Source organism: Peromyscus leucopus, chromosome X, assembly GCF_004664715.2.
Source record: "Peromyscus leucopus breed LL Stock chromosome X, UCI_PerLeu_2.1, whole genome shotgun sequence".
Lineage (NCBI taxonomy): Eukaryota > Metazoa > Chordata > Mammalia > Rodentia > Cricetidae > Peromyscus > Peromyscus leucopus.
This window is the reverse complement of record NC_051083.1, coordinates 94,764,601-94,791,501: the sequence shown is the minus strand read 5'-3', so window position 1 is coordinate 94,791,501 and position 26,901 is coordinate 94,764,601. Positions and strand designations below refer to the sequence as shown.

General features: G+C 35.8%; 1 protein-coding gene across 5 annotated transcripts in view; it reads right to left on the bottom strand.

Moving 5' to 3' along the window:
• The window catches only part of Col4a5 (collagen type IV alpha 5 chain), a 201,646-nt gene that overhangs the window by 133,765 nt on the left and 40,980 nt on the right, over positions 1-26,901 (bottom strand). For 4 of the 5 annotated variants that reach the window (XM_028876973.2, XM_037199406.1, XM_028876976.2 and 1 more), the window contains exon 2: positions 9,767-9,903. The exons of the other annotated variant lie outside the window; for it this stretch is intronic. In XM_028876973.2, the coding sequence (XP_028732806.1) occupies positions 9,767-9,850 (84 nt within the window). In that variant the 5' untranslated portion in view covers positions 9,851-9,903. The remainder of the gene's footprint in view (positions 1-9,766; positions 9,904-26,901) is intronic. 5 annotated transcript variants of the gene reach the window in all.

Sequence of the window (26,901 nt, the reverse complement as noted above, 5' to 3'; positions counted from 1 at the left end):
TTTGCTCAGTAGATTCAAGCTTTAATTATAGTTCTAGAGGATTCACCAAGTAAAAGAAAATGACTGTTATCCATGGTTATCACAGTTAATAAAGATAGCTCCCTCGAGGCTAAGAATTGTTAATAACACTTGGAAGGTAGGCAGAAAATCTTTGTAGACTAGGAAAAAATATTACACCAAGCAATATGATGAAAGAAAATTTGGGTGAGGCAAATAGTGAGATAAAATGAACACTACATATCTCAGTTTAAAAGATTTCCTAAGTCTACACGAAAAAAAAAGTATAATAGGAAGGTATTGCTAGTTAGCTTCTTTTTGAGACAGAGTTTATATCCCAAACTAACACAGAACTTGTACTACTCTTGCTTCAGCCTCTCAAGTGCTAGAGTGGTAGCATGGCCATCAATCCTAGCTTCATCTTTTCAATACTGTGGTGCAAAGTTTATTTCTACAAAATCACAGATGGTTGGTTGTTAATGCATTGTAATTATGGATCTATAGTAATATTTTTAGTTTTTATTCTATGAGAAAACATCAAAATAAAAATTAAGAAAGGTTTATATTACCACAGATTGAAATATATCATAAAACTATAATAATTAAAACAGTATGGAACTGCTCCAAGATTTATTGCTCAAAAACAATCGTTTAGTATATGGTATTAGGATAAGTGTAGAAAATAATAATAGTAATTTTAGGTCTTAAAATATGAAAATAAAAAACAGATTAGAATATTACCTGAAATGTTTTGGCATTTTTATCTTTTGCAGATTGGCACATTTGTATATAGATAAATGAAATATTTTGAGGGTAAGACTCAAGTCTAAACATAAAGTACATTTATATTTCTTATATATCCCAAGCAGTGCCACCAAATGGGAGCCAAGTGTTCAAAAAAAATTAGAGCCTATGGGGGACATTTCTCCCTCAAGCCACTACGTTTCGATACTAAAAATCCAGATTATCTGCTCACATCTTAAGATTTGGAGCTAAGAACTTCAGATAAGATAGAATGTGACATTTGTCTTTCTAGATCTATGTTATCTCATTCCATGTGATTTTTTCTAGTTCTATCCATCTATCTGAAAACACTTATGATTTCGTTTTTATTTACAACTGAATAGTTTTCCATAGTGGATATGTACCACATTTTCATTATTCATTTGTTTCACAATTCAGGTTGTTTTTATTTTTAGCTATTTTGAATAGAGCAGAAATGAACATGACTGAGCAAGTATCTGTGGAATAAGATGTTGAGTCATTTGACCACATGCCAAGGAGTAGTATTCCCGAGTCATATGATAGATTTATTTTTACATTTTGGGGATTCTCCACACTGATTCCCAGAGTGGCTGGACTAGTTTGCAACCCCACCAACAGTGAGCAGCGGATCTCCCCTCCAATCCTATTCAGTATTTGTTGTCAGTTGTTTTGTTGGTCTTTACCAGTCTGACTGGGGCAAGGTAAAATCTCAACTCTTTTTTAACCTTATTTCTCCATTGGCTAGGTACAATGAACATTTTGTGAAATGTTTCCTTGCCATTTTATTCTTCTTTTGAAAACTCTCTTTTCATGTCCCAGGCCCATTTTAGAAAGGGTCATTTTTGTTTGTTTGACTGGTTTTTTTTTTTTTTTTTTTTTAGTTCTTTGTATATTCTGAATATTAACTTTCTGTCAGACGTACAGCTGGCAGAGTCTCTCCCATTCTGTGGGCTCTCTCTTCATCTGGTTGATTGTTTCTTTAGCTCTGCAGAAATTTCATTTGTCATTTTTTGGTCATTAATTCTTGGGTAAATGGAGTCTTATTAAGAAAGTCCTTTCTTAGAGCCCGGCGGTGGTGGCGCACGCCTTTAATCCCAGCACTCGGGAGGCAGAGCCAGGCGGATCTCTGTGAGTTCGAGGCCAGCCTGGGCTACCAAGTGAGCTCCAGGAAAGGCGCAAAGCTACACAGAGAAACCCTGTCTCGAAAAAAAAAAAAAAAAAAAAAAAAAGAAAGTCCTTTCTTATATCTCTATCATATAGGATAGTTTCTGTATTTTCTGCTAGTAGTTTCAGTGTTTCAGGTTTCAAGTTGAGGTCTTCAATCCCTTTTGAGTTAGTTTTTGAGAAAGATGATAAATGCAGGTCTAATTTCATTCTGCATGTGGACATCCAGGTTTTATTAATAGTACAATTTTATTTGTAATTTTTTAGATTAAAACTTAATTACATTTCTCCCTCCAAACTATCCCATATGCTCTTCCATACTCTCTTCCCAATTCACGGACACCTCGTTTTTCCATCACTATTTATTAAAGATGCCTTTTGTCCAGCTCATGTTTTGTCATCTCTGTCAAATATAAAGTGGCTGAATTCTAGCTCATCCTATTTTGTTCCATTGCTCTACATGTCTTTTCTTTTTGCCAGTACCATATTGTTTTTATTACAATGGCTCTGTAATACATCTTGACTTCTGGAATGGTAATCTCTGCAGCATTGTTCTTTTTGCTCAAGATTGTATTTGGCTATCCTGGGCCTTTTATGACTCCATATATGTTTTAACTTTTTTTTTCTTAAAATAGAAAACACATTGAAAAGGTAAAATTATAAAAAAAATTAAAAGCAAACATTGGAATACATATTTCTGGTATTTGCTTAGTCAGTCCCTCTTAGGAAATTCATCAAAAGGGCAAGCTGCTTTTGAAGAGGGTCAGAGGTTAATTGCCAGCACCCATGTCAGAGGCTCACAACCACATGGAACTCCAGCTCTAGGGGAATCTAGAAGCTCTTCTGGCCTCCACAGACACTCATGTGTACATGGCATTTAGTCACACAGCTACAGATACACACAGAGAGAAATAAAAGAAACACAAGTCTTTTTTAGAAATTTTAAAGTTATCAGAATTAGAAAGTGAAAATACTTGATAGGTGAAATATATTTATAAATCATATTTCTCATAAAGGAGAATATATATATACATATATATATAAAGAGACCTCATAGCTTATTATGAATGCAAGTACTCCAATTTTAAAATGGGCAACAAATGTTAATTGTTATTTATTTTAAAAACACAGATACAGAAAGCATGTGCAAACATAGTATCATTAGTCATTAGGGAGATGAAAACCAAAAACATTTTGAAATATCAATTCATACATTATTACCTAGCTCTAATGAAAAAGATAGACAATAATAACATCTACTGAGGATGGAGCCTAGATAAAACCCTCATACATTGCTGGTGTGGTTGCGGAATGATATAACCATTTTAGAACAGTCTAGCAGTTAATAAACAAACATAATTACCAAACTCTTCCATACTTAGGCATATATCCAAGAAAAGTAGAAAATGTCTATAAAACACCTTATATATGACTATTCATAAATCATTACAAATAATATTCCAAAGGATAAAAAACAACCCAGATATCCATCAAGATGAAATTATTAAATAATATGTAGTATACACAGTCAATGAAATACCATTTGACAAGAAAGAGGAGGGAAATATTGTTTCATGCTACAACATTCATGTACTTTGGAAACACTGTGTTAAGTAAAAATACAAATACAAAATTTCACATTGACATGAGTTTACTTACGGTAAATGTTGAGAATAGATAGAATTATAGAAACAAGTAGAATGGTAGTTGCCTGTGACTGGTTTTAATGGGAAGAGAAAGTTAAGGGGTATGGTTTTCTTATCATATTAATAAAAATTTTCTAAAATTCATTTGGGTGATGGCTGTAAAATTCTGTACATACTCTACAAAACTACTGAACATATGCTTTAAATAGACAAACTGAAAAGTGTTTAAATTATATATCAAAGATGCTGTTAAAACTCATATAAATGAATAAAATATAGGAAGATACACAGTCAACAACTAAGAAGAGGTTAAGACATTTCTCTACTTGAAAACTAACAAGTAAGTTTTGCCCCAGTGTTATGGGATAGTTTTAAAAATGTAAGACCTGTGAATCAGACATAAGAATGTATTACTCAAAGCCATATTCTGGGCTTCCTTACGCTGCCGTTTCCACAGGGTAATGCTAAGCAGACAGTATGAACCTTCACACAGGTCACATTGCTGGCTGTTGCTGAAGAGAAACCAGGTATTTAAAGAACTTACTTATCTCACAAGGAGCAGGAACTGTTTTCTTGAGATCTTGTTTTTATTATTCTATTAGGTAAACATAACTGACTTTTCTTGCAAAGGGAGATAACTATCACTAGTTCTCAAGTCATTTATTATAAAACATCCTTGAAAGTAAAGTTCACTGGGAGGACAGCTCCTCTCCTCCCAAGATGTACAGAGGAGGTCCATGGAAAATTTTAATCAAAATTTTATCTTGAAATTTGAAATTTTAAGAGAATAAACAAAAGCAGGACATAAACAACTATAAAAGACATGATCCTTTAAAATGATTAATTTTCTCAGGGGTGATAAGTTATTAGTAATTAATGTAAGACACGATTTGTGATGAGGTTGTTAGGTACATGGTGTCATGCTGTCAGTAAGTTACTTTTAACTAATCATTGAACATGCACACACATAGAAATACTAGGCAGCAAGAGAAAGAAGTGTAAGGCAAATACAGCAAAACACTGACAGATACTGAGTCTATATGAAGACGTAATTGTTTTCATTACATATTCCTACAATGTTTTGAAAATGCTACTAAAATCTTAGGTAAGAACCTTGAGAAAAACGTTGGAAACAAATATCCTTAGAACTTCAAAAAAGGAAGCAAATTTCAGAATGTATGATATGATATTTATCAGAGACATCAAAAGCCTAAGATTACATAGAAAGGTTGAAATAAAAGATGAAAAAGCTAGGCACAATAATAACCAAAGAAAGCTGGTATCACTGTATTAATTTTAGACAAAATGGATTTTAAGGCAGAACACATTACAAAAGATAAAACAAAGTCACTTCAGAATGATAAAAGATTTGGTTCACAAGGAAGATTTTCTTTAAAATACCTTAAATTATACACATTAATAACATCTCCAAAATACATAAAATAAAAACCAACAGATTTATAAAGGCACACAAATCTATGTAGCTGGAGATCTTAAACAAATCTCTCACAACTGACTGGTATAAAATGTAAACAAAATAATCTGTAAGGACATACAAACATTTGAACATGACTAATGAACTTATTCTAATGGACTTCTATAATGCAATGTATCCATCAAATGACAAATACAAATTTATATGAGATAAATCCTAGAAATTTATTAAAATTGACCATACACTGTTCTTTAATTTGAACAAATGTAAAAGGTCAGAGATCATACACAACATAATACTTAACCATAATGTTATTGAGCTTGAGTACAGGATTCAAATCTAACTGAACAACATCAGAGAAAAGAACAGATAAAATTAGTCTAATTTTGTAACCAAACTTACATAAGACTGAATGTGAAGGATAAATTACAGACTTATTTTTTACTAAAGAGTATAGATGTAGAAATGCTACATAAAACATGATGAAGTTGGACTTAACAGAGCGCTGGCAATTTTTGAAAGGAAAGGAAAGTTTGAGAAAGAAACACAAATGCCACTCAGGTTAAATGACTAAAGGGATAGAAAATTCAAAAGAATTTCTGCAGAGAATAGTTTAATAAAGCTGTTGAATATAAACTAATATATTTACATGAATTAGATTTTCATATGCCAGAAAATAACAGAGAGGCTGCGTACAGTCATGCCTCAGTCTGGTCTCCTAAGCTAGGGGAAATGTGAGGGAACTAGATCACTATAGCACTTTTTGAAAGAAAGCTCAATAAATGCATTGCATGGGTAAATAAAAGACCTACAGCAAACAGCATATCAATAATATTCACATACTCAAAATATGAAAGCACAACTTACTGATTTGAAAATGGTATAATATAGGGAGAAGACTGAAAAGAGGACTTAAGTGTTGATAAACAAAACAAATTATTTGCTATTTTTACCTTTGAATAACTAATTGAGGTATTCAAGAGTGATGAAGAATAGAACTGATGGTTTTCAGTACAAGTTAAACTTTGGGCCACAAGTATATAGTACAGTACTATGTCATCCTAACATGCAATGGTTCTTCTTTTGAGTTTAAGACTCGATTAGAAGACATTATTTTAGTTTATTTTTCATTTTGTTATGTGTGTGGGTGTTTTGCCTCCATGGATGTCTGTGCACCACTTATGTGCCTGGTGCCCACAAAGGCCAGAAGAGGGCATTAGATACCTTAGAACTGGAGTTAAAGATGGTTGTGAGCTGCCATATGGGTGCTAGAAACTGAACCTAGTTCCTGTGGAAGAGCATCCAGTGTTCTTAAATGCTGATCCATCTCTCAAAGCCAAGACATTATTTTAAATGGAATTTTTAGAAACAAGTTGTCTTGAACCTGATAACATAACACAAAATCTCCACTGGAAGAACAATTGTTAATCACTTATTGTTGAATTCAAAGCTAAAACTTTTGGATATTTTTGTACAACCTTTCATTGATATCCTGCCACAAGCCATAAATACATCATATCTCTTTATAATAAATGCTAACAATAAAACAATGTTAGAGGAGTTGTAATAGATCTTATAAATTAACTAATGTACTCCTATCATTTTAAATGTGAAAAAATGCAGAGCCCATCAGTAGCAGAGGCAGAGCCAGCACTATTCCCCTGACTTCTCCAATATTTCCAGTTGATTCTCATTTGCTTCCAAATTCTGAGCAAAAGCCAAGACATTTTGCCAGATTTTCTATGAAGAGGAAATATTTTCTTCTCACTGTAATGAAAGTTTTCTTTAAAAATCAAATTATTGATGAACACATTAATCAGTTGGAAAGCCTTTTAATCAAAACAACACCTGCCAGTTTCTCCATATTTAGAGCAAAAACATTAAGTGACTCACTAAAATATGATGTAGGCGCAGGGGAGGTTGTTCAGTGGGTACAGCCCTTCCATACAAATGTGAGGAACTGAGATCAAATCCTCACCACTTATCAGTGCTACAGTAGTGGGTATCTGCCATATCACTACTTCTTCAGCAAGATGAGGGGTGGAGACATGAGAATTCCTAGAAGCTCACAAGGCTAGCTAGCCTGCTGTATGCAGAACAGCAACAGATAACAAAGAGACCCTGCCTCAACCAAGATGAAAAGTGAAAACCAACACCTGAAGTTGCTCTCTCACCTCTGAAGGCATGGAGTGGCACACACATATCCACACATAGACACACATGCATGACACACAAAAATACAACAATGCACACATGTAAAATTAAATTTTGGTACCTATAAGTAATTCACAATTATATAACTTACTACTGCTACTTCACTTCTTATTAAAACTTTGAAATTTATGGGGATAGTTGAAGAATAACGTATTTTTTCTATTTGAGAAACTTGGTTGCTGTTGTTTATTCAGTGGAGAACAGTTTGGGATTGGAAAAAAAAGGAAGGTTATAGAAGAAAGCCTATAAACTCACATTGATCAAAGTGAGCCCTGAGGTTTGAAGACATCTGTGGTGATTTGAAAGAAAATGACCCACAAAGTAAATGACACTACTAGGAAGCTTGGCATTTTTGAAGCAGGTGTGGTCTTGTTGGAGGAAGTGTATCACAGTAGAGGTGGGCTTTGAGGTCTCATATATGCTCAAGCAGTGCCAAGTGAGACAATCCACTTCCTGTTGCCTCCACAGATGTAGAACTCTCAGTTCCTTCTCCAGCACCATGTCTGCCTGCATGCTGCCATGTCCCACCATGATGATAATGGACTGAACCTCTGAAACTGTAAGCCACTCCAATTAAATGATTTCCTTTATAAGGAAACTGCCATGGCCATGGTGTATTTTCACAGCAATAGAAATCTAACTAAGACAACATCAATTAACAAATGGCAGCATTTCTAATACTTACTCTGGATGATTTACCAGTTACTTCATTACGAATACTGTAATCTTACAAATCCACAGACAAGTTTCTCAGATTAGCAACTGTAACTTCACATTTGGTGCAAGAAAGATAAGCCTATGCCTTGCATTAAGTAGTTTTTTTTTAAGTTTTAACTTTTATAAAGATGTATTTATTTTTAAATTTATTTTATGTGTATAAACATGTGCCTTCACATGTGTATATCACATGTATGGGATACTAATGTAGAACAGATAAGGCTGCAGATCTGGAACTGGAGTTACAGGCAGTTGTGAGGCACCTAATGTGAGTTCTGGGAACTGAACCTGGATCCTCTGAGTTCTCTTTGCTGCTGAGACATCTGCCCAGCCATTGGGTAATTATTTACAAGTACTACTAGAGAGAACTTATGTGAAATGGCACTCACTTTTTTTTTTTTAGTAATTAGGTTAGATAAACAGGACTTCTATATCCAAAAATTACATAGTCTAATTTATGTTCATTGTTACCTCAAACTTGGAGTAAGAGGTTGGTCTTGGTTCAGGTAGCTTGTATTTGGTTCCTATACATTTTTTGAGACAACATCTCATATAGCCCAGGTTATCAAACTTTCTGTATACATGACAATGACTTTGAATTCCTGAGCCTTGTGCCCCACCAAGTACGGAAATTGGAAGTATCCACTATCATACCTGGCTCCTTTGTTTCTTATGTTATCATCATAGAGTGCATTTTTAACAAATGTCATTCTAACTTAGGTTAATATTTATATATGGAAATCCTATCATGCATGAAGCCCTGGGTTCAATCTCCAGCCAAATTATACTAATAGTAAATTAATAATTTTAAAGAAATGAACACTTAAACTCTAAAAATCAAAGATATTTGAGAAAAATCTCTTATTGGGTTCTACAGTTGTTTCACAGAGATCAAAATGTTTACTATCATAGTATGAGTCTTCATTAATTAATATAGAGCTGTTTCAGGAAAGCCTCATATTGTAAATGACTGTCTTCCAATATTTTTAGCTTGGAGTATGCCAAATTTAAGTTTAAAAAGTTATTTGGAGAGGTTATTGGAGAGGTTTCTAAGTGATTAACACACTTGTTGCTTTTACAGAAGATCTAGATTTGGTTCCCAGAACTCACAACCATCTATAACTCCAGTTCCAGTGAATATAATATGATGACCTTATCTGACCTCCATGGGCATCAGGTGCACATATGATACATGTGCACACACGTTCGCGTGCGCGCGCGCACACACACACACACACACACGGGGGGGGGGGGAGACACACAGACAATGCACACACACACACACACACACACACACACACACAATAAAATACATAAATACAAAAAAAAGGTTTTTTGGTGATAGAATCTTGCTACATAATTCAGGCTGAACCTGGAACTTGCTAATTTGTCCATACTGTTTCTAAACTTGCAATCTTTCTTCCTCAGTGTCCTCAGTACTGCGTGTTCAAATGTGTTCCTTCATGTGTGTTATGTAAGAGCTCTATCACAGAACTACATCACCAGCAATTTTTATTTATTTGAAGTCAGGGTACTCCAATGTTGCTCAGGTCATCCTTGAAATTGCAATTCTCCTGCCTCAGCTTCCAGAGTAGCTGAGATTATAGGGTTGTGCTAGAACCTCCAGTTATAAATTTTATTTATTTTAAACTAATATGAAAATCTGATAAATATTAATAGAGTAATATAATGGCCTGATGCATTTATACATTATTGTGATTCTTAATATTGATTATTAATGTGACAGGATCTGGAATCACCAAGGAGACAAACTTCTAAGTATCATTGTGAGGGAGTGTATAGCTTGTGTTGAGGTGAGAAAACAGACCCTAAATGTCAGGAGCATGATTCCACTGGCTAAGATCCTGGTTGCAATAAAAAAGGAGAAAGAAGCCTGTGTACTAGAATTCATCTCTCTGCTTCTAGACTTCTTGTAAGATGGAGTCTCTCAGGGCAAGGAATAGTCTGAAAAAAAAAAAAAACACTGTTTTACACAATGTGGGGTAATAGTAATTTATCATGCTCTTAACACATGGATTCTCAAGCATACTATCATATTTACTTGTCACATATGAAAGTACATATAGAAGATAAATTAGGAAGTTTGTGATGAAAGCTTACAAAACAATAAAAATGAAAAACACCACATGTATAGATCTTTGCAATTTGTAGGCAAGATGATAACTATTTTATCTCTGTAATATATCCAAATATAGTGATCTCTGTTTCTAAAATGTAGAAATTGAAGTTTACAGGGATCAAATGACTGTTTAAGATCACAAAGTAAGATGACACTGAAATTCTCACATCTCTTAATTCCACATGACAAATTCCTTGCACTATTAAATAATTCCATTGGAAGTAAATAGTAAAGCTTTCCAAATGAAAATTAGCGGTTCAAAGCAATGACAGCGTGCGGGCTGTAGTGCTTAAGAGTGCGTGCTGCTCAATTGTAAGGACTGTAGTTAGGTTTCTATCATCTATGGTGTGTGGCTCACAAACACCTATAAATTCAGCCCCAAGAAGTTCAATGCCCTCTAAGGGCATTCTCACACAAGTTTGCACACACATACACAGATGTCTGGTGCCCAAGTAGGTCAGAAGAGAGCATTAGATCCCCTGGGACGAGTCATAGACAGTTGTGAGCTATATTTGGATACTGGGAATCAAACCTGGGTCCTCTGGAAAAGCAAGTGCTCTTAACTGCTGAACCATCTCTCCAGCAGTTTATTCATGTAAAGTAATTATAGAATGAGACGAAATCAGTGGTTATTATCACATTTAAGTTATGAGATTCTAAATGACTAAGCATTCCTTCAACAACGTTTTCTCCCATTCTAAAATATATAATTTATTTGGGAGTACACATGGGACAGTTATATCATGTTAGGCATAATTATGCCCTGGTTATTGTCTTCATTTGGAATTTGAGCATGAGATAAGGGATGTGATTGTGCATCAAGTTGACAAGAGGTGGATTTGTGACAGCTAATTTTGGTTGTCAACTTGACTAAATCTGGATTACACTAAGACTCGAGCTACCGGGCATGGCTGTGAGGGATTTTCTTTATCAGATTATTTGAGATGGGAAGACCCACCCTAAATCTGAGCCACAACTTCTGGTGGCAGCCCACATAAAAGAAGATAAGAGAAGGAAGCTTTTGTTTTTTGTCTGCTTGTCCTCACTGTCCCTGGCAAGTTTATCTATCCTGTTGCTGAGATGTTCCTTTGCAGGTATGAGAACCTACTTCTTAGGGGTTGAAGTCTAGTGTGATGACCAGCAGATTTCTAGGAATACTGTGGGACTCTAGCACCAGATTGGGACTACTAAACTATCCAATCTCGTGGAATGAACAACAGACAGATTCTTGGCCTTTGTTGGACTACTCAAACCATAGTCTAATAAATCCCCTTTTAATATATATTTATTCTATCAATTCTGTTCCTTTAGAGAACCCTGACTAAGACACTTGGACTCGGAAAAGTACTAACAACATAGATAAAAGCAGCAAACAAGAAGACCACAGAAACATGATTATAAGAATCAAAACTTCAGAGTTCTGCTGAGCATAAATATGCCTGGAATGTCTCCTATGAAGCAATCAAATTCTGTGTTCTAAGTGCATTTAAGTCCCAGTGAGTCCAAATCCAGGACTCTATGCCAATGTAAAAATCCACTAAGATGCCCTAGGCCTACTTGTTGCCTATTTACAGGAAGAGAAAAAGAAGAATTTGGTTTTTTCCCTGTTGAGTGGACAAGAATGTTTTTTAATGGAATTACTGGCTGAACATCTCAGCAGCTGGTATTCACAGTCAGAGGAGCTAATATGATCTTAAACTCTACTACAACGTTCAGACAAGTGTTTTATATGAAATCTCCCCAGTTCATGCTTTTGAATGACCAGAAATCGCAGAAACACACAAAGCAAGAATGCTTCAGTTCTACCGGTTTCATTTGTGAACAACAGGAAAAGACAAGGTATTTTAAGTAATGTAATTGTGTCACTAATTACATAAAACAACATATGAAATGTGGAAAATAATATAACATTCCCATAAACTCATCCAAATATAAAACTCCAATACCATGCTGCAAAATTATAACTGTGACACACCCTATATATTCTCAAGTCAATGTTTTGAAAACTAACAACTTCCTATTGAAGTTGACCGTACTCTTTCCATAATCAGTCATATGGGACAATTATTTCCAAAGAAACTCTTGTTTGTATGCTCTTCAAAATCTATTGTCACTTTATATAATTATAATGACAAAAATCATCTTTTTCTTAGCCCTTTCTAGATGAGACCAGTTGACACAGGTGAGAAGATGATTGACAAACAGATATGGAAGATGGACGTGTAGAGTTCCTTATAAGAAAAAAAGCATCTAGATAGGCTTATAATGAAAGTAGCAACAATCCAGCAACTGGCTTTGAAATATCACTTTACCATGAAATTATACATCATACCTACCACTGGTTATTAAGGAAATTCTGGGTGAAAAGGTCTAAGAGCTGCATAACAATTTTAGAAGGATTCAAGACTAACTGGATAGATATTTGCATGCCTAATTTCACTGGAACGCTGAACTCAAAACAGAAACAATGAAACAAATGTAATATATTAAAAATTAAAATGGGGGGGGATTACTCAGTGGTTAAGAGCATTTGGCTTTTCTTCCAAAAGGCCTGGGTTCAATTCCAGCACCCATATGTTGGTTCACAATTGCCTGTAATTCCAGTTCCGGGAAATCTGATGTCTCCTTTGGCCTCTTCATATACATCAGACATGAAAGTCATACACAGATACACACTCAGACAAAACACTCCTACACATAAAATAATTTTTTAAAAAAAGAAATCAAAACAGTACCTCTAGTGTACAACAGTTACAGATCTATAAGTAGATAAAATTGGAATAGAGTCTACAGTATCTTTACCTGAGCGAGCGTAATGTCTCTGTTATTAAGAAAGCACTGGCTAGATTTCCAGTTACTAGTCCCCTACAATATATAGGCACATAAATAGATGGGGTAAACACAAGTTGGTTCTATAAACATTTACATGAATCTTAATTATCTCAAAAGCAATGAGTATTGCTGGAGATACAGAAATATTGTTCAAACATGAATTGGAATAAAGAATCCACCTTAAGAGATTTTGTAATTCAGCTAGACAAACACAGAGGCAAATCAACAGCTGTTATGAAATCATAACTATAGTACACAAAATTCTGTAATGGAAGAAGTATAAATTAATTGATGTGACTTTGATATGGTGGCACATGCCTATATGACTGATAAACAAAGAATGACTTAGAGGCCATTCTAGGCTCTTTAGTGGGAACTTTGGTGCAAATAAATAAATAAATAAATAGGTATTAGAGGAAAGAGGGACCACTCCAATTAGGAAGAGAAAATGACAAAAGAAAGTCAATCTGAATTTTATTGAAAACTTAAATGGAAATAATATGGTCAATTATAAATTTGGATCTGGGGGCCCGGCGGCGGAGATAAGCAAATGCAGGTAGGCCCTCCGCGGCCCGCAGGGGTAGACGGGCCTGGCGGCGGCGGCCCACAGGGACATTCAGGCCCGGCGGCAGCCGGCAGAGACATACAGACCCGATGGCAGCCCGCCAGAGGTAGACGGGCCCAGCAGCAGTGACAAGCAGAGGTGGGTAGGCCCGCGGTGGCAGCTGGCAGAGACATACAGGTCCAGCGGCAGCTGGCAGAGACATACAGGCCCGGCGGCGGCCCACAGAGGCAGACAGACCCAGCAGCAGCTGACAGGGACATACAGGCCCGGTGGTGGACCGCAGAGGTAGACAGTCCCGGCGACAGACACAAGCAGACGCAGCTTGGAACAGGGACGCCTCTAACCCCAACACTCGGGGAAGAAGCTATATCCATGGGACAGAACCAGAACGAATATGAATACTCCGTCTGAGGACAACCCAGGGCCCAGCTGCTGATCCTGCGAAACCCAACAACTTGGAGGTGTTGGTGAGACTACCCAGCTCAGCTGAAACCCATCTGGGAGAGGATTCAGATGCCTACAGATTGAAGTCTGAAGAAACAAGATCAGCTGAGGAGTTGACAAATGAACAAAACGTGACCTGGGAACACAGAAGAAGGCGCTACCCAGACACCAAACCAGATCACCAGAATCATAAGTATATACTTCACCGACTGAAATAAGCTGCCCAATAGCACCAATTTAACCAAGAACTCTTACTAAACCAAGACTAAAAATGAGAACAGAGAGGCACTCTCAGACACAGACACCACCTGCACCGCACAGAGGAAGAGATGAGTAGACGCCAGTGCAAAAATACAGGCAACAACATAAAGACCTATATGGCAACATCAGAACTTAGTGATTCTACACCTACAAGACCTGAACATACCAAGACAGAAGAAATCAACCCTAAAAATGACTTTAAGAAGATGATAGAGGCCCTTAAAGAAGAAATAAAACATTCCCTCAAAGAGGAAATAAAAACTTTCCTTAAAGAGGAAATGAAAAACTCCATTAAAGAGGAAATAAAAAACTCTCTTAAAGAAATGGAAGAAAAAACGAACAAAAAATGGGAAGAAATCAAAGAAAGCCAAGAAAAAGCAATTAAACAGATGAAAGAAACATTCCAAGATCTGAAAAATGAATTTGAGACAATAAAGAAAACACATGATGAGGGAATGCTGGAAATAGAAATCCTGACTAAACGAACAGGAACTACAGAAACAAGCATAACCAACCGATTGCAAGAGATGGAACAGAGAATCTCTGACACTGAAGACACAATAGAGAAAATAGATTCGTCAATCAAAGAAAACACTAAAGACAAAGAAGTTGTAACACAAAACGTCCAGGAAATTTGGGACACCATGAAAAGACCAAACCTAAGAATAATAGGGATAGAAGAAGGAGAAGAATACCAACTCAAAGCACAGAAAATATATTCAACAAAATCATAGAAGAAAACTTTCCTAACCTAAAGAAAGAAATACCTATGAAGATACAAGAAGCTTACAGAACACCGAATAGGCTGGATCAAAAAAAAAAAAAAATCCCCTCGCCACATAATAATCAAAACACTAAACATACAGAACAAAGAAAAAATATTAAGAGCCGCAAAGGAAAAAGACCAAGTAACATATAAAGGCAAACCCATCAGAATAACACCAGACTACTCAATAAAGACTATGAAAGCTAGAAGATCATGGACAAATCTTATGCAGACACTAAGAGACCACGGATGCCAACCCAGACTATTATACCCAGCAAAACTCTCAATCACCATAGGCAGAGTAAACAAAATATTCCAGGATAAAACCAGATTTAATCAATACCTGTCCACAAACCCAGCCCTACAGAAAGCACTAAAATGGAAAATCCAACCCAAAGAAGCTAAACACATCCATGAAAAATCAAGCAATAGATAATCCCACACCAACATACACCAGAGAAGGACAACACAACACAACCACAAAAAATAACAGGAATTAACAATCACTGGTCATTAATATCCATCAATATCAATGGTTTCAACTCACCTTTAAAAAGACACAGGCTAACAGAATGGATAAGAAAACAGGACCCATCCATCTGCTGCATACAAGAAACACACCTTAACTTCAAAGACAGACACTACCTCCGAGTAAAGGGCTGGGAAAAGGCTTTCCAAGCAAATGGACCTAAGAAACAAGCTGGTGTAGCTATCCTAATATCTAATAAAATAGACTTCAAACTAAAATCAATCAAAAGAGATCAGGATGGACATTACATATTTATCACGGGAAAAATCCACCAAGATGAAGTCTCGATTCTAAACATTTATGCTCCAAATACAAAAGCAACCACATTCATAAAAAAAAAAAACACTACTAAAGTTGAAAATGCACATCAAACCCCAGACATTAGTAGTGGGAGATTTTAACACACCACTCTCACCAAAAGACAGATCTACCAGACTGAAACTTAACAAAGAAATAAAGGACCTAACAGATGTTATGACTCAAATGGACCTAATAGAGATCTACAGAACATTCCATCCTAACACAAGAGAATATACCTTCTTCTCAGCACCCCATGGAACCTTCTCAAAAATTGACCACATACTTGGCCACAAAGCAAATCTCAACAGATACAAAAAATTGGAATAAACTCCTGTATCTTATCAGAACACCATGCCTTAAAGTTAGACCTCAACAACAACAAAAATTATAGAAAACCCACAAACTCATGGAAACTGAATAATGCCCACCTGAAACATCAATGGGTCAAGGAAGAAATAAAGAAAGAAATTAAAGATTTCCTAGAATTCAATGAAAATGAAAGTACAACATACCCAAACTTATGAGACACTATGAATGCAGTGCTAAGAGGAAAATTCACAGCTCTAAATGCACACATAAAGAAGATGGAGAAATCCCATACCAATGAATTAACAGCACAACTGAAAGCTCTAGAACAAACAGAAACAAACTCACCCAGGAGAAACAGATGCCAGGAAATAATCAAATTGAGGGCTGAAATCAACGAAATAGAAAACAAGAGAACAATACAAAAAATCAATGAAACAAAGAGTTGGTTCTTTGAAAAAATCAACAAGATAGACAAACCCCTAGCCAAATTAACCAAAAGGCAAAGAGAGAGCACCCAAATTCACAAAATCAGAAATGAAAAGGGAGACATAACAACAGACAACGAGAAATCCAGAGAATCATCAGATCATACTTCAAAAACCTGTACTCCACAAAAATGGAAAACCAGGAAGAAATGGACAATTTTCTGGATAAATACCACATACCAAAATTAAATCAAGAATAGATAAACCATTTAAATAGACTAATAACCCCTAAAGAAATAGAAACAGTCATCAAAAGTCTCCCATCCAAAAAAAGCCCAGGACCAGATGGTTTCAGTGCAGAATTCTACCAGACTTTCAAAGAAGAACTAATACCAATACTCTTCAAAGTGTTCCACACAATAGAAACAGAAGGAACACTACCAAACTCTTTTTATGAGGCTACAATTACCCTGATACCCAAACCACACAAAGATGCAACAAAGAAAGAGAACTACAGACCAATCTCCCTCATGAACATTGATGCAAAAATACTCAACAAAATATTGGCAAACTGAATCCAAGAATACATCAAAACAATCATCCATCATGACCAAGTAGCATTCATCCCAGGGATGCAAGGATGGTTCAACATACGAAAATCAGTCAATGTAATACACCATATAAACAAACTGAAAGAAAAAAAAAAACACATGATCATCTCCTTAGATGCTGAAAAAGCCTTTGACAAAATCCAACACCCCTTCATGATAAAGGTCTTAGAAAGATCAGGAATACAAGGAACATTTCTAAACATAATAAAAGCAATTTATAGCAAGCCAACAGCAAACATCAAATTAAATGGAGAGAAACTCAAAGCGATACCACTAAATTCAGGAACAAGACAAGGCTGTCCACTCTCCCCATATTTATTCAATATAGTACTAGAAGTTCTAGCTAGAGCAATAAGACAACATAAGGAGATCAAAGGGATACAAATTGGCAAGGAAGAAGTCAAACTTTCACTATTTGCAGAGGTTATGATAGTATACATAAGTGACCCCAAAAACTCTACCAGGGAACTCCTACAGCTGATAAACTCCTTCAGTAAAGTGGCAGGATACAAGATCAACTCAAAAAAATCAGTAGCCCTCCTATACACAAATGATAAAAGGGCTGAGAAAGAAGTCAGAGAAACATCACCCTTTACAATAGCCACAAATAATATAAAATACCTTGGGATAACACTAACTAAACAAGTGAAGGACCTTTTTGATAAGAACTTTAAATCTCTAAAGAAAGAAATTGAAGAAGATATCAGAAAATGGAAGGATCTCCCATGCTCATGGATAGGTAGGATTAACATAGTAAAAATGGCAATCTTACCAAAAGCAATCTACAGATTCAATGCAATCCCCATCAAAATCCCAAAACAATTCTTCACAGACTTGGAAAGAAAAATACTCCACTTCATATGGAAAAACAAAAGACCCAGGATAGCTAAAAGAATCCTATACCATAAAGCAACCTTTGGAGGCATTACCATCCCGGACCTCAAACTCTACTATAGAGCTATAGTAATAAAAACAGCTTGGTACTGGTATAAAAACCGACATACGGACCAATGGAATCGGATTGAAGACCCTGACATTAATCCATGCACATATGAACACCTGGTTTTTGACAAAGGAGCCAAAACTATACAATGGGAAAAAAGAAAGTATCTTCAACAAATGGTGCTGGCATAACTGGATGTCAATATGTAAAAGATTACAAATAGATCCATATCTGTCACCATGCACAAAACTCAAGTCCAAGTGGATCAAAGACCTGAACATAAACCCAGTTACACTAAACTTAATAGAAAAGAAAGTAGGAAGCACTCTTGAACGCATTGGCACCGGAGACCATTTCCTAAATAAAACACCAACAGCACAGACCCTGAGCACAACAATTAATAAATGGGACCTCTCAAAATTGAGAAGCTTTTGCAGGGCAAAAGACAAGGTCAATAAGACAAAAAGACAGCCAACAGAATGGGAAAAGATCTTCACCAAACCCACATCTGAAAGAGGATTGATCTCCACAGTATATAAAGAACTCAAGAAACTAGACATCAAAATACTGAACAGTCCAATTAAAAAAATGGGCTAAAGAGCTAAACAGAGAATTCACAAAACAAGAACTACAAATGGCTGAAAGACATTTAAAGAAATGCTCAACATCCTTAATCATCAGAGAAATGCAAATCAAAACGACTCTGAGATACCACCTTACACCTGTCAGAATGGCTACGATCAAAAACACCAATGACAGCCAGTGTTGGAGAGGATGTGGAGCAAAGGGAACACTCCTCCACTGTTGGTGGGAATGTAAACTTGTACAACCACTGTGGAAATCAGTATGGCGGTTTCTCAGAAAATTAGGAATTGAACTACCTCAAGATCCAGTCATCCCACTCTTGGGCATATACCCAAGGAATGCTGATTCATACCATAAAGATACATGCTCAGCTATGTTCATAGTAGCACTATTTTTAATAGCCAGAACCTGGAAACAACCTAGATGCCCATCAACGGAAGAATGGATGGAAAAAATGTGGTACATATACACAGTGGAATACTACTCAGCAGAGAAAAACAATGAAAGCATGAAATTTGCAGGCAAATGGATGGAACTAGAAAAAATCATCCTGAGTGAGGTAACCCAAACCCAGAAAGACAGTCATGGTATGTACTCACTCATAAGTGGATTCTAGATATAAAATAAAGAACAATCAGACCACAACCCATAGAACCATAGAGGCTATATATATAGCATGGAGGTCCCTAGGACGACTGTGGCTTATAATAAATTTCGTTTTTACTCAATTATTGAAAAAAAAAATAGCCAAATGAATGGAAACACATGAACTATGAACCAAAGGCCCCCAGCTGGATCAGGCCTTCTGAATAGGTGAGACAGTTGATTGGCTTAATCAGTTTGGGAGGCAACTAGGCAGTGGGACCAAGTCCTGTGCTCATTGCATGAGTTGGCTGTTTGAAACCTGGGACTTATGCAGGGACGCTTGGCTCAGTCTGGGAGGAGGGGACTGGACCTGCCTGGACTGAGTCTACCAGGTTGATCGCAGTCCTCGGGGGAGGATTTGCCCTGGAGGAGGTGGGAATGAGGGGTAGGCTGGGGGTAAGGGGAGAGTGTGGGAGGGGGGAGAATAGGGGAACCTGTGGCTGATATGTAGAACTGAATGGTATTGTAAAATAAAATTTAAAAAAAAAGTTCTAAATAAATAAATAAATAAATAAATAAATAAATAAATTTAGATCTGTTATAGTCAATACAATATAGACTGTGTAACATCTGAAATTAAACTAGTCCAAATTGAGATTTTCTGTGAATGAAATCTATACACAAGAATTAAAGAGTGTAAAATATATTACTGTCAAATGATAACATTTTGAAACGATAATGACTATGAAGAATGACAAGAGTGAAAAATCCATATTGCAAACAAACCACAATGAGAAAGAAAATATGCACAAACCAGAGAAAAAACAGAGAACCTTGACTAAATTGGAGTTTAAAACATGTAGGAACATTGACTATGGAAACGAAGACAGGCACAAGCAAAATAAAGATATGCAGATGGAAGAACATAAACCTGAAAGAAAATGAAAATCAAACTTTAAAAAGAACCAAAGCTTTTCAGGAAACTGCTGAGAGAAAGAAAAGCAACAGAGACTTGGTTGACCTGGTATTTGAATAACATTTTGTTCAGTTTATTTGCAACAAGGAAGGTGGCCTTCAAACTAATGAGCACAAGAACTAATTCCTTATCTAAGGGAAGACAATGTGACTGCTAAAAGAGCCACATTTTTAGACTCAAATAATTATGTGTTAAGCTATGTGAGCTTTTTCATAACTGCTGCTGAAACATTTTTAAATATGAGAAGTAAGAAACAATACAGTCAGATATAAAACAATCAGAAAAACTTTTTTAGTGTTAAAAAGAGATGAATTACAAGGAATATAGAAACCACCACACAACTAAGTAAGTTAAGTAAGATAATAGTTTCACATATAATGGAAATAGGAAAGCTCAGTGACTAGAATTCACAGCAAGAACATTCATGTAATATTCTTACAGGTGAAATACTGAACAAAATAAGAATCAGTTCTATATACTCCCTAATGTCCTGCCCATGAAACATCAGGGGTTTCTGCAATGCCTAAATTCTCTGCTATATCCCTGGCTATATTTATTAATATTATTCTACTCTTCAATTTTCTTCTATGGCCTAACTCCTGGAGTTAAGTGTAGAACTGGTGTAGTTACCCTGCATACCTGAGACTCTTTTTTAAGTTCCAGGCAATGTTACCTGATGTTAAGTTCAAATTTACTTGGTAATTATGCTCAATTATTAGAGAAATGTCCTGAGTTAATAGTATTAACATGCTGAAAATTATAATGGTTAATCTATTCAAGGAAAATACTCCAGTGAATCACAATTCTTATCAGGAAAATGAAATTTATTATAATTTTTAAAAGTTTACTTTTCTTGCATAGGTCCCAGGATTCAAACAGCCAACTCATGCAACTAGCCCAGGACCCGGCACCAACACACAGCTGCCTCCCAAACAGATCAAGCCAAATGACTGTCTCACCTATGCTTGGCTTGGTCTGGGAGGAGGGGACTGGACCTGGCTGGACTGAGTCTACCAGGTCGATCCCGGTCCTCGGGGGAGACCTTGATCTGGAGGAGGTGGGAATGGGGGGTGGGCTGGGGGGAGGGGGAGGGGGCGAGAGTGGGAGAACAGGGGAATCTGTGGCTATTATGTTGAACTAAATGATGTAAAATAAATTTACTTAAAAAAAAGTTTACTTTTCTTTATTAGATATTTTTTACATATTAACCTTAGAGTAGTCGAAACTTGGCTACTGGAAATACCGTAAAGGTACAATAATTACGACAGAGTGGTACCAGCATAAGGATAACCAAACAAACAAACAGAAGTGAGATGGCATGTGGCTAGTTTTAAGGAAAGCCATCAAAACAATCAAAGAGCAAAAATATATTCCATTGCTTCTGGAACAACTGGATGCCCCTACATAGAAAAATAAGATTCAATCTTTATATCATACCAAATTTGAAATGGATCATCGACTAAGAAACAAAAACTGAAACCAACAATGTTTTTAAATAAAAAAATAGAAACATTTAATAAACCAACATAAAGAAAAAATGATTATAATTTGAGCTTAATCAACAATTTTTGGAGACGACAAAGAAGCAGCATAAAAAAACATTAAATAAGATTTTATCAAAAATTCAAAATTGAATTCATTAACATATATCATCTTTAATATGTTTAATAGGTAGGACAGATATAGGGACCATATATTTACAATGCATAATCTCACCAAAATAAACAAACAAAATTGTATATCCAGGATATAACACTGATGAGGCAAAATTTTACCACTGTGTTTTGCATTTGGATTTTTCAGGTGGATAATGATACCGAGTATTTTTTTCATGTAATTGTTAGCCATTTGTAGTTCTTCTTTTGAAAACGCCTCTTACCACCATTTGCTCATCTTTAAACTGGAATGTTCTATTTTGCTAAGGTTTGTAAATTCCTTATATTATCTCAATACTCAAGCAAGAACATAATTAGAAGGTATAAAACAATGTATTCAACTAACATGGAAAAAGATATTGAAGGAGGAAGGATGGTAAAACACAGGCGATGGATATGAAGGAGGAGATGGGAATAATGGGAGATATCATTATTGTAAGTGGAGAGACGGATGGGAGGGTTTGGAAGAGGAGGATGCAGGGGAGAGATAATTATCACTTAGGATGTTTTTAAAAGCCATATGGAAAGCTACTATTTTATAAGCTCTCTCTCTCTCTCTCTCTCTCTCTCTCTCTCTCTCTCTCTCTCTCTCTCTCTCTCTCTATACATATATATAAAATCCCTGCTTCTAATATATATCACATAATAGAATTTAATTGAAGTTACCCTACATGGTGGGTAATGTTCTTCCCCAAAACTATATGTTGCAAAATAAGTAGCCTCATTCCAGGTATGAAAAACTTACCCTCATATTGTTGGCCACAGGTGTCCTAAAGAGCAGCAAACTATAAAAGCTATGCCCATAGCTCTTTGTTGCCCACCAGAACTTGATGATAAGACCACAAACACACAGCAAGTGCGACAGCATGCAGCAAGAGAAAATGTAAGCATGGAGGAGGGAGTTGGGCTCAAAGTCTCACCCCTAGCTAAGGAATTTTTGGTAGTTGATAGATGCCAGGGGAGAACAAGAGAGCTAGTTTTCTTTAGGGGTGTGGTCTCTGGCAAGTCTAACATATTTCAGAGGATGACCATACACCTAAAAGTATATACGTAGCACCAGTGGGTTTAAAAAATTAAACATAAAGTTGTGTGTTTATAGAATTGGGGTGACTATGGGAGAAGATGAGGAAAGGTGAAAATAAAATGCATGAAATTCTTGAGGAATCAATAAAAATGTTAAAAAAAAAAAACACCCTAACTAGAAAACCACTTTGAAATATCAGTGGAAGGGCCAGACAGGTGGCTTAGCAGGTAAGGCCCTTACCTCCAAGCCTGACGACTAGAGTTTTATCTCCAGTACCCACATGGTGGAAAGAGAAAGCTCCTGGAAGTTGTCCTTGTGGCTCCACCAGTGTGTCATTAAGTAAATAAATGTAATAAAATTTTTCTTAAATATTGTATCAGTATAAACAATAACTTCTTGGATATGAGTCCCAAAACAAAGGCAAATAAAAGCAAAAACAGAAAAGTGGGATTATATCAAACTAAGAAGCTTCTACACAATAAAGAAAACAATTGACAAAGTGAAGAGACAACTTACAGGATGGAAGAAAATATGTGTAAATTGTTTATCTCTCAACGGAATGATATCCAGAGCCTAAATAAGAAAGCTTTTCAAGACTATAACAGCTTTATAAAAGACTAGGAAGCCGACTTGTCAACACGCCTATTAGTCAAGTACAGTGTACTTTGTTTCAGTAAGAAGAATATTTAATATTGGCTGAAGCCCATAAAATACCTTTAAGTGTAAGAGTACATAACTGCAAAATGAAAAAAAAAAATAGCCATGCTCACAGGAAGAAGGAGACTCATTTATATTGAATAATAGAAGTTTTATCCCTGCTTTCTAATATGAAAAACTATACATACAATTTTTGTGCTCTCAATATAAAGTGCAAACATTTGTAATTTGGAATATTTAATTTTCCCTAATACCACAACCATGTTAGCTCATTTTACTTACCATAACAAAATATCACAGATTAGGTGGCTGAACCAAAATTAATTTTTTATTTTGCAGTTCTGGAGGCTTAAAACTCTAAAATCAACGTTCCTTCAGGGTTTGATTTCGTTGATATCTCCTTATGTGGCAGAGAGAAATCAAATTGTGTGTGTCCTTTTAAGTATACAAATCCTATGACATTAGGGCCTTGTTTGACTTTAATTACATCGTTACTCCAAATAAAGGAACACTAAGTGTTGAAAAATTGTGTGTGTGTGTGTGTGTGTGTGTGTGTGTGTGTGTGTGTGTGTGTGTGTGTTTTAGGTAAATATAAAATAATGTTTCCCTGTGGCTTTTTCAAACATTCTTAGTCTCATTTATCCCTCTCTTTCCCCTCCCCAGTCAAAGCTCCACAGCCACCATTCTTTCCATCCTTGTATTGTGAGGAAGGGAGTTTAAACACAAAGTGCTGTTTAATTCCCCCAATCAACTGAAGAACTACCTCAAGTGAACTGTATTTGATAACTATGTAGATGAAGTATTCACATAATCTTGGATAAACATAATTGAAATTAAAAATTAGTACATATACTGACTCACAATTTCTACTAACAGCAGAATTCATCAAATTGAGTATGTAAATAAGTCAGCATAGGATAGTGCAAAGAAGATGCCAAGCCACTAAATTGAATTCATCCCCAAAGGGGTTTAACTGAAAAAAAAAAATGAACTTGTTTATCAGTTCTCCAAGTATGTTTCTTATACATTTGACATGAAAGTAGAAAGGAAACTGGAAAACATAAAGATGAACAGGGAGAGGGGAGCATGGGAGAAAGAGATGGTAATGGGTGAGAAAGATCAAAGTATTGTATGTATTATTATTATTATTATTATTATTACTGATTTTTTGAGACAGGGTTTCTCTGTGTAGCTTTGGAGCCTGTTCTGGAACTTGCTTTGTAGACCAAGCTGCCTTCAAACTCACAGAGATCCACCAAAGTAAGTACACATTAAACAGCACTCCAGAGGTGGAGGTAGGAAGGTTGTAAGTTCAAGGCCTGCCTAAGATACAGAGAAAGACCCTGTCTCCAAAAGGTGAACAAAATAATAAAACAGATTTCTTCACAAAACATATAGAAATAATCAGCAAGCGCTTGAAAAGAAACTATCAACAACCATTGGGGAAATGATATCAAAGACACAGATACCACTTGAGACATGATGATGTCTACTCTAAGAAACATAGTGTTATTGAGAATGCAGAGAAATTAGAAACCTTTATTCATTATTGTTTGGAATGCAAAAATTGTAGAGCTTTGAAATAGTATGGCAGTTCCTCTAAATAGCAACAGCAGAATTATCCTATAATCTTGAAATTTTACTCCTGGGTATATGTCCAAAATCATGAAAAGCGGGCCCTCTAATGGATGCTTGTATATTTCTTTTGATTCTGAGGTCATCCTAAAAGTTTCTCTGAATTCCTTATATATAGCTCTATTTGTGCTGATACAATTCCATTTCCTAGTAAATATGATATCTGGACCACCTTGTGGGAAGATTATGTTAATTTTTAAATTAGTTGTTTCTTTCCTCTTTGTGTGGCTCTTTTCTAGGAAAATAGAACATTTTGGGCTAGGAATGTAGCTGAGCCATGCAGTGTTGTCTACCAGGTAAGAGAAAAGAAAAAAAAAAAGACATTCTTCATACTATAATGGATTAAATCTGAAAGAACATCCATTTCCAGGGTTTAACAATGCTTGGGGTTATTACTGCTTGTTTAGTGACTTTTCTGAACTACTTTTCTATTCTCCAGTCCATGTTGTGTGTGGTTACTAAAATCTCTTCCTGTTGTGTCAGTGGGGAGCTGTTAACCATTTGTGACAGACTTCCTATGATGCCTAAAACAATGTCCTGTCTTTGTATATGTGTAGACTTCCATCACTCACACAAGAATTTTCCTATTCTAGGTTAGGCCTCACTTTCAGTCACACAGAAGTGAAAGCTTTAAGCTTCTCAGGTCCCCTCCAAAAAAAAAAAAAAAAAAAAAACAACAACAACTTTGCCCTGATTCTTCAAACTACATTATTTCTTAGGCTCTCATATCAAGTTTTTAAAATTGTTTGTTGAATTGGTATCCTTAGCCCCAAGAACAGCTGATAATTAGTATTAAATATTTGTCATAAATGCACCTCCTCCTCGAGACAGTTCTGAGTTCTTAAAAACAAGCCCTAGAAGCTGACTTTTAGGAGGTGTCTATGCCTGTCAAAGGGAAACAAACACAATCCTTTAAGAATAAGGTCACTTTACTATCTTCTGTCCTAGGAAACTATACTAAACAGACTAACACAGTGGAATATAGATAGTTACCTTCAAAGCCTTTTCAAGCCATGGGGCAGAGAATTAAACAAGTCAGGGTACATATAATGGTACAACTCCCCATTACTGAGATCCAAGTATTATTATTATTATTTTAGTTCTCAAGTATTTTCCTGGTTGCTGCGTACTTCTGATTAAACTCCAGGATGTTGAAAGTATGAGTTTGTTTTAGGCATTTTATAGAAGGAGATGGTTCTGAGGACCTCTGCTCTGCCATTTCTGTTGGACTCATACTTCATTACATCTTAAGCCATGTTCAACTCAAAAAAGTAACATAATGTTGAACAGTTAAAACATGGGAAAAAGTAGGCACACAGCACAAGAGGACCTCTACAATTTAAAAGATCTCAATGTAGCTCCAAATTCTAAAACAAAAGCATCTATGGAAAAATTAATTCAGAATGGACCACATATTTAAATCTTAAGACAATTGCAAAACTTGTAGAAAAAAATGAATGTAGGAGAAAATATTCACTATCTAGAGCCAGGCAGAGAATTTTTAATTTACACCACATGCAAAATCAAAAGAAAAGAAAAGAAAAAAATGACTTAGCCTTCACTCTATTCACTATATTTCAAATCCTTTTGTGAAAGTTCTGCTTAAAGAAGAAAAACCCAGACTATAGACTCAGGGAAAATATCTGCCAATCACATAGCCAATAGAGTACTGATACCTAAGATTTACAGAGAGCCCTCAACAAACAGTGGAAAGAACCGAC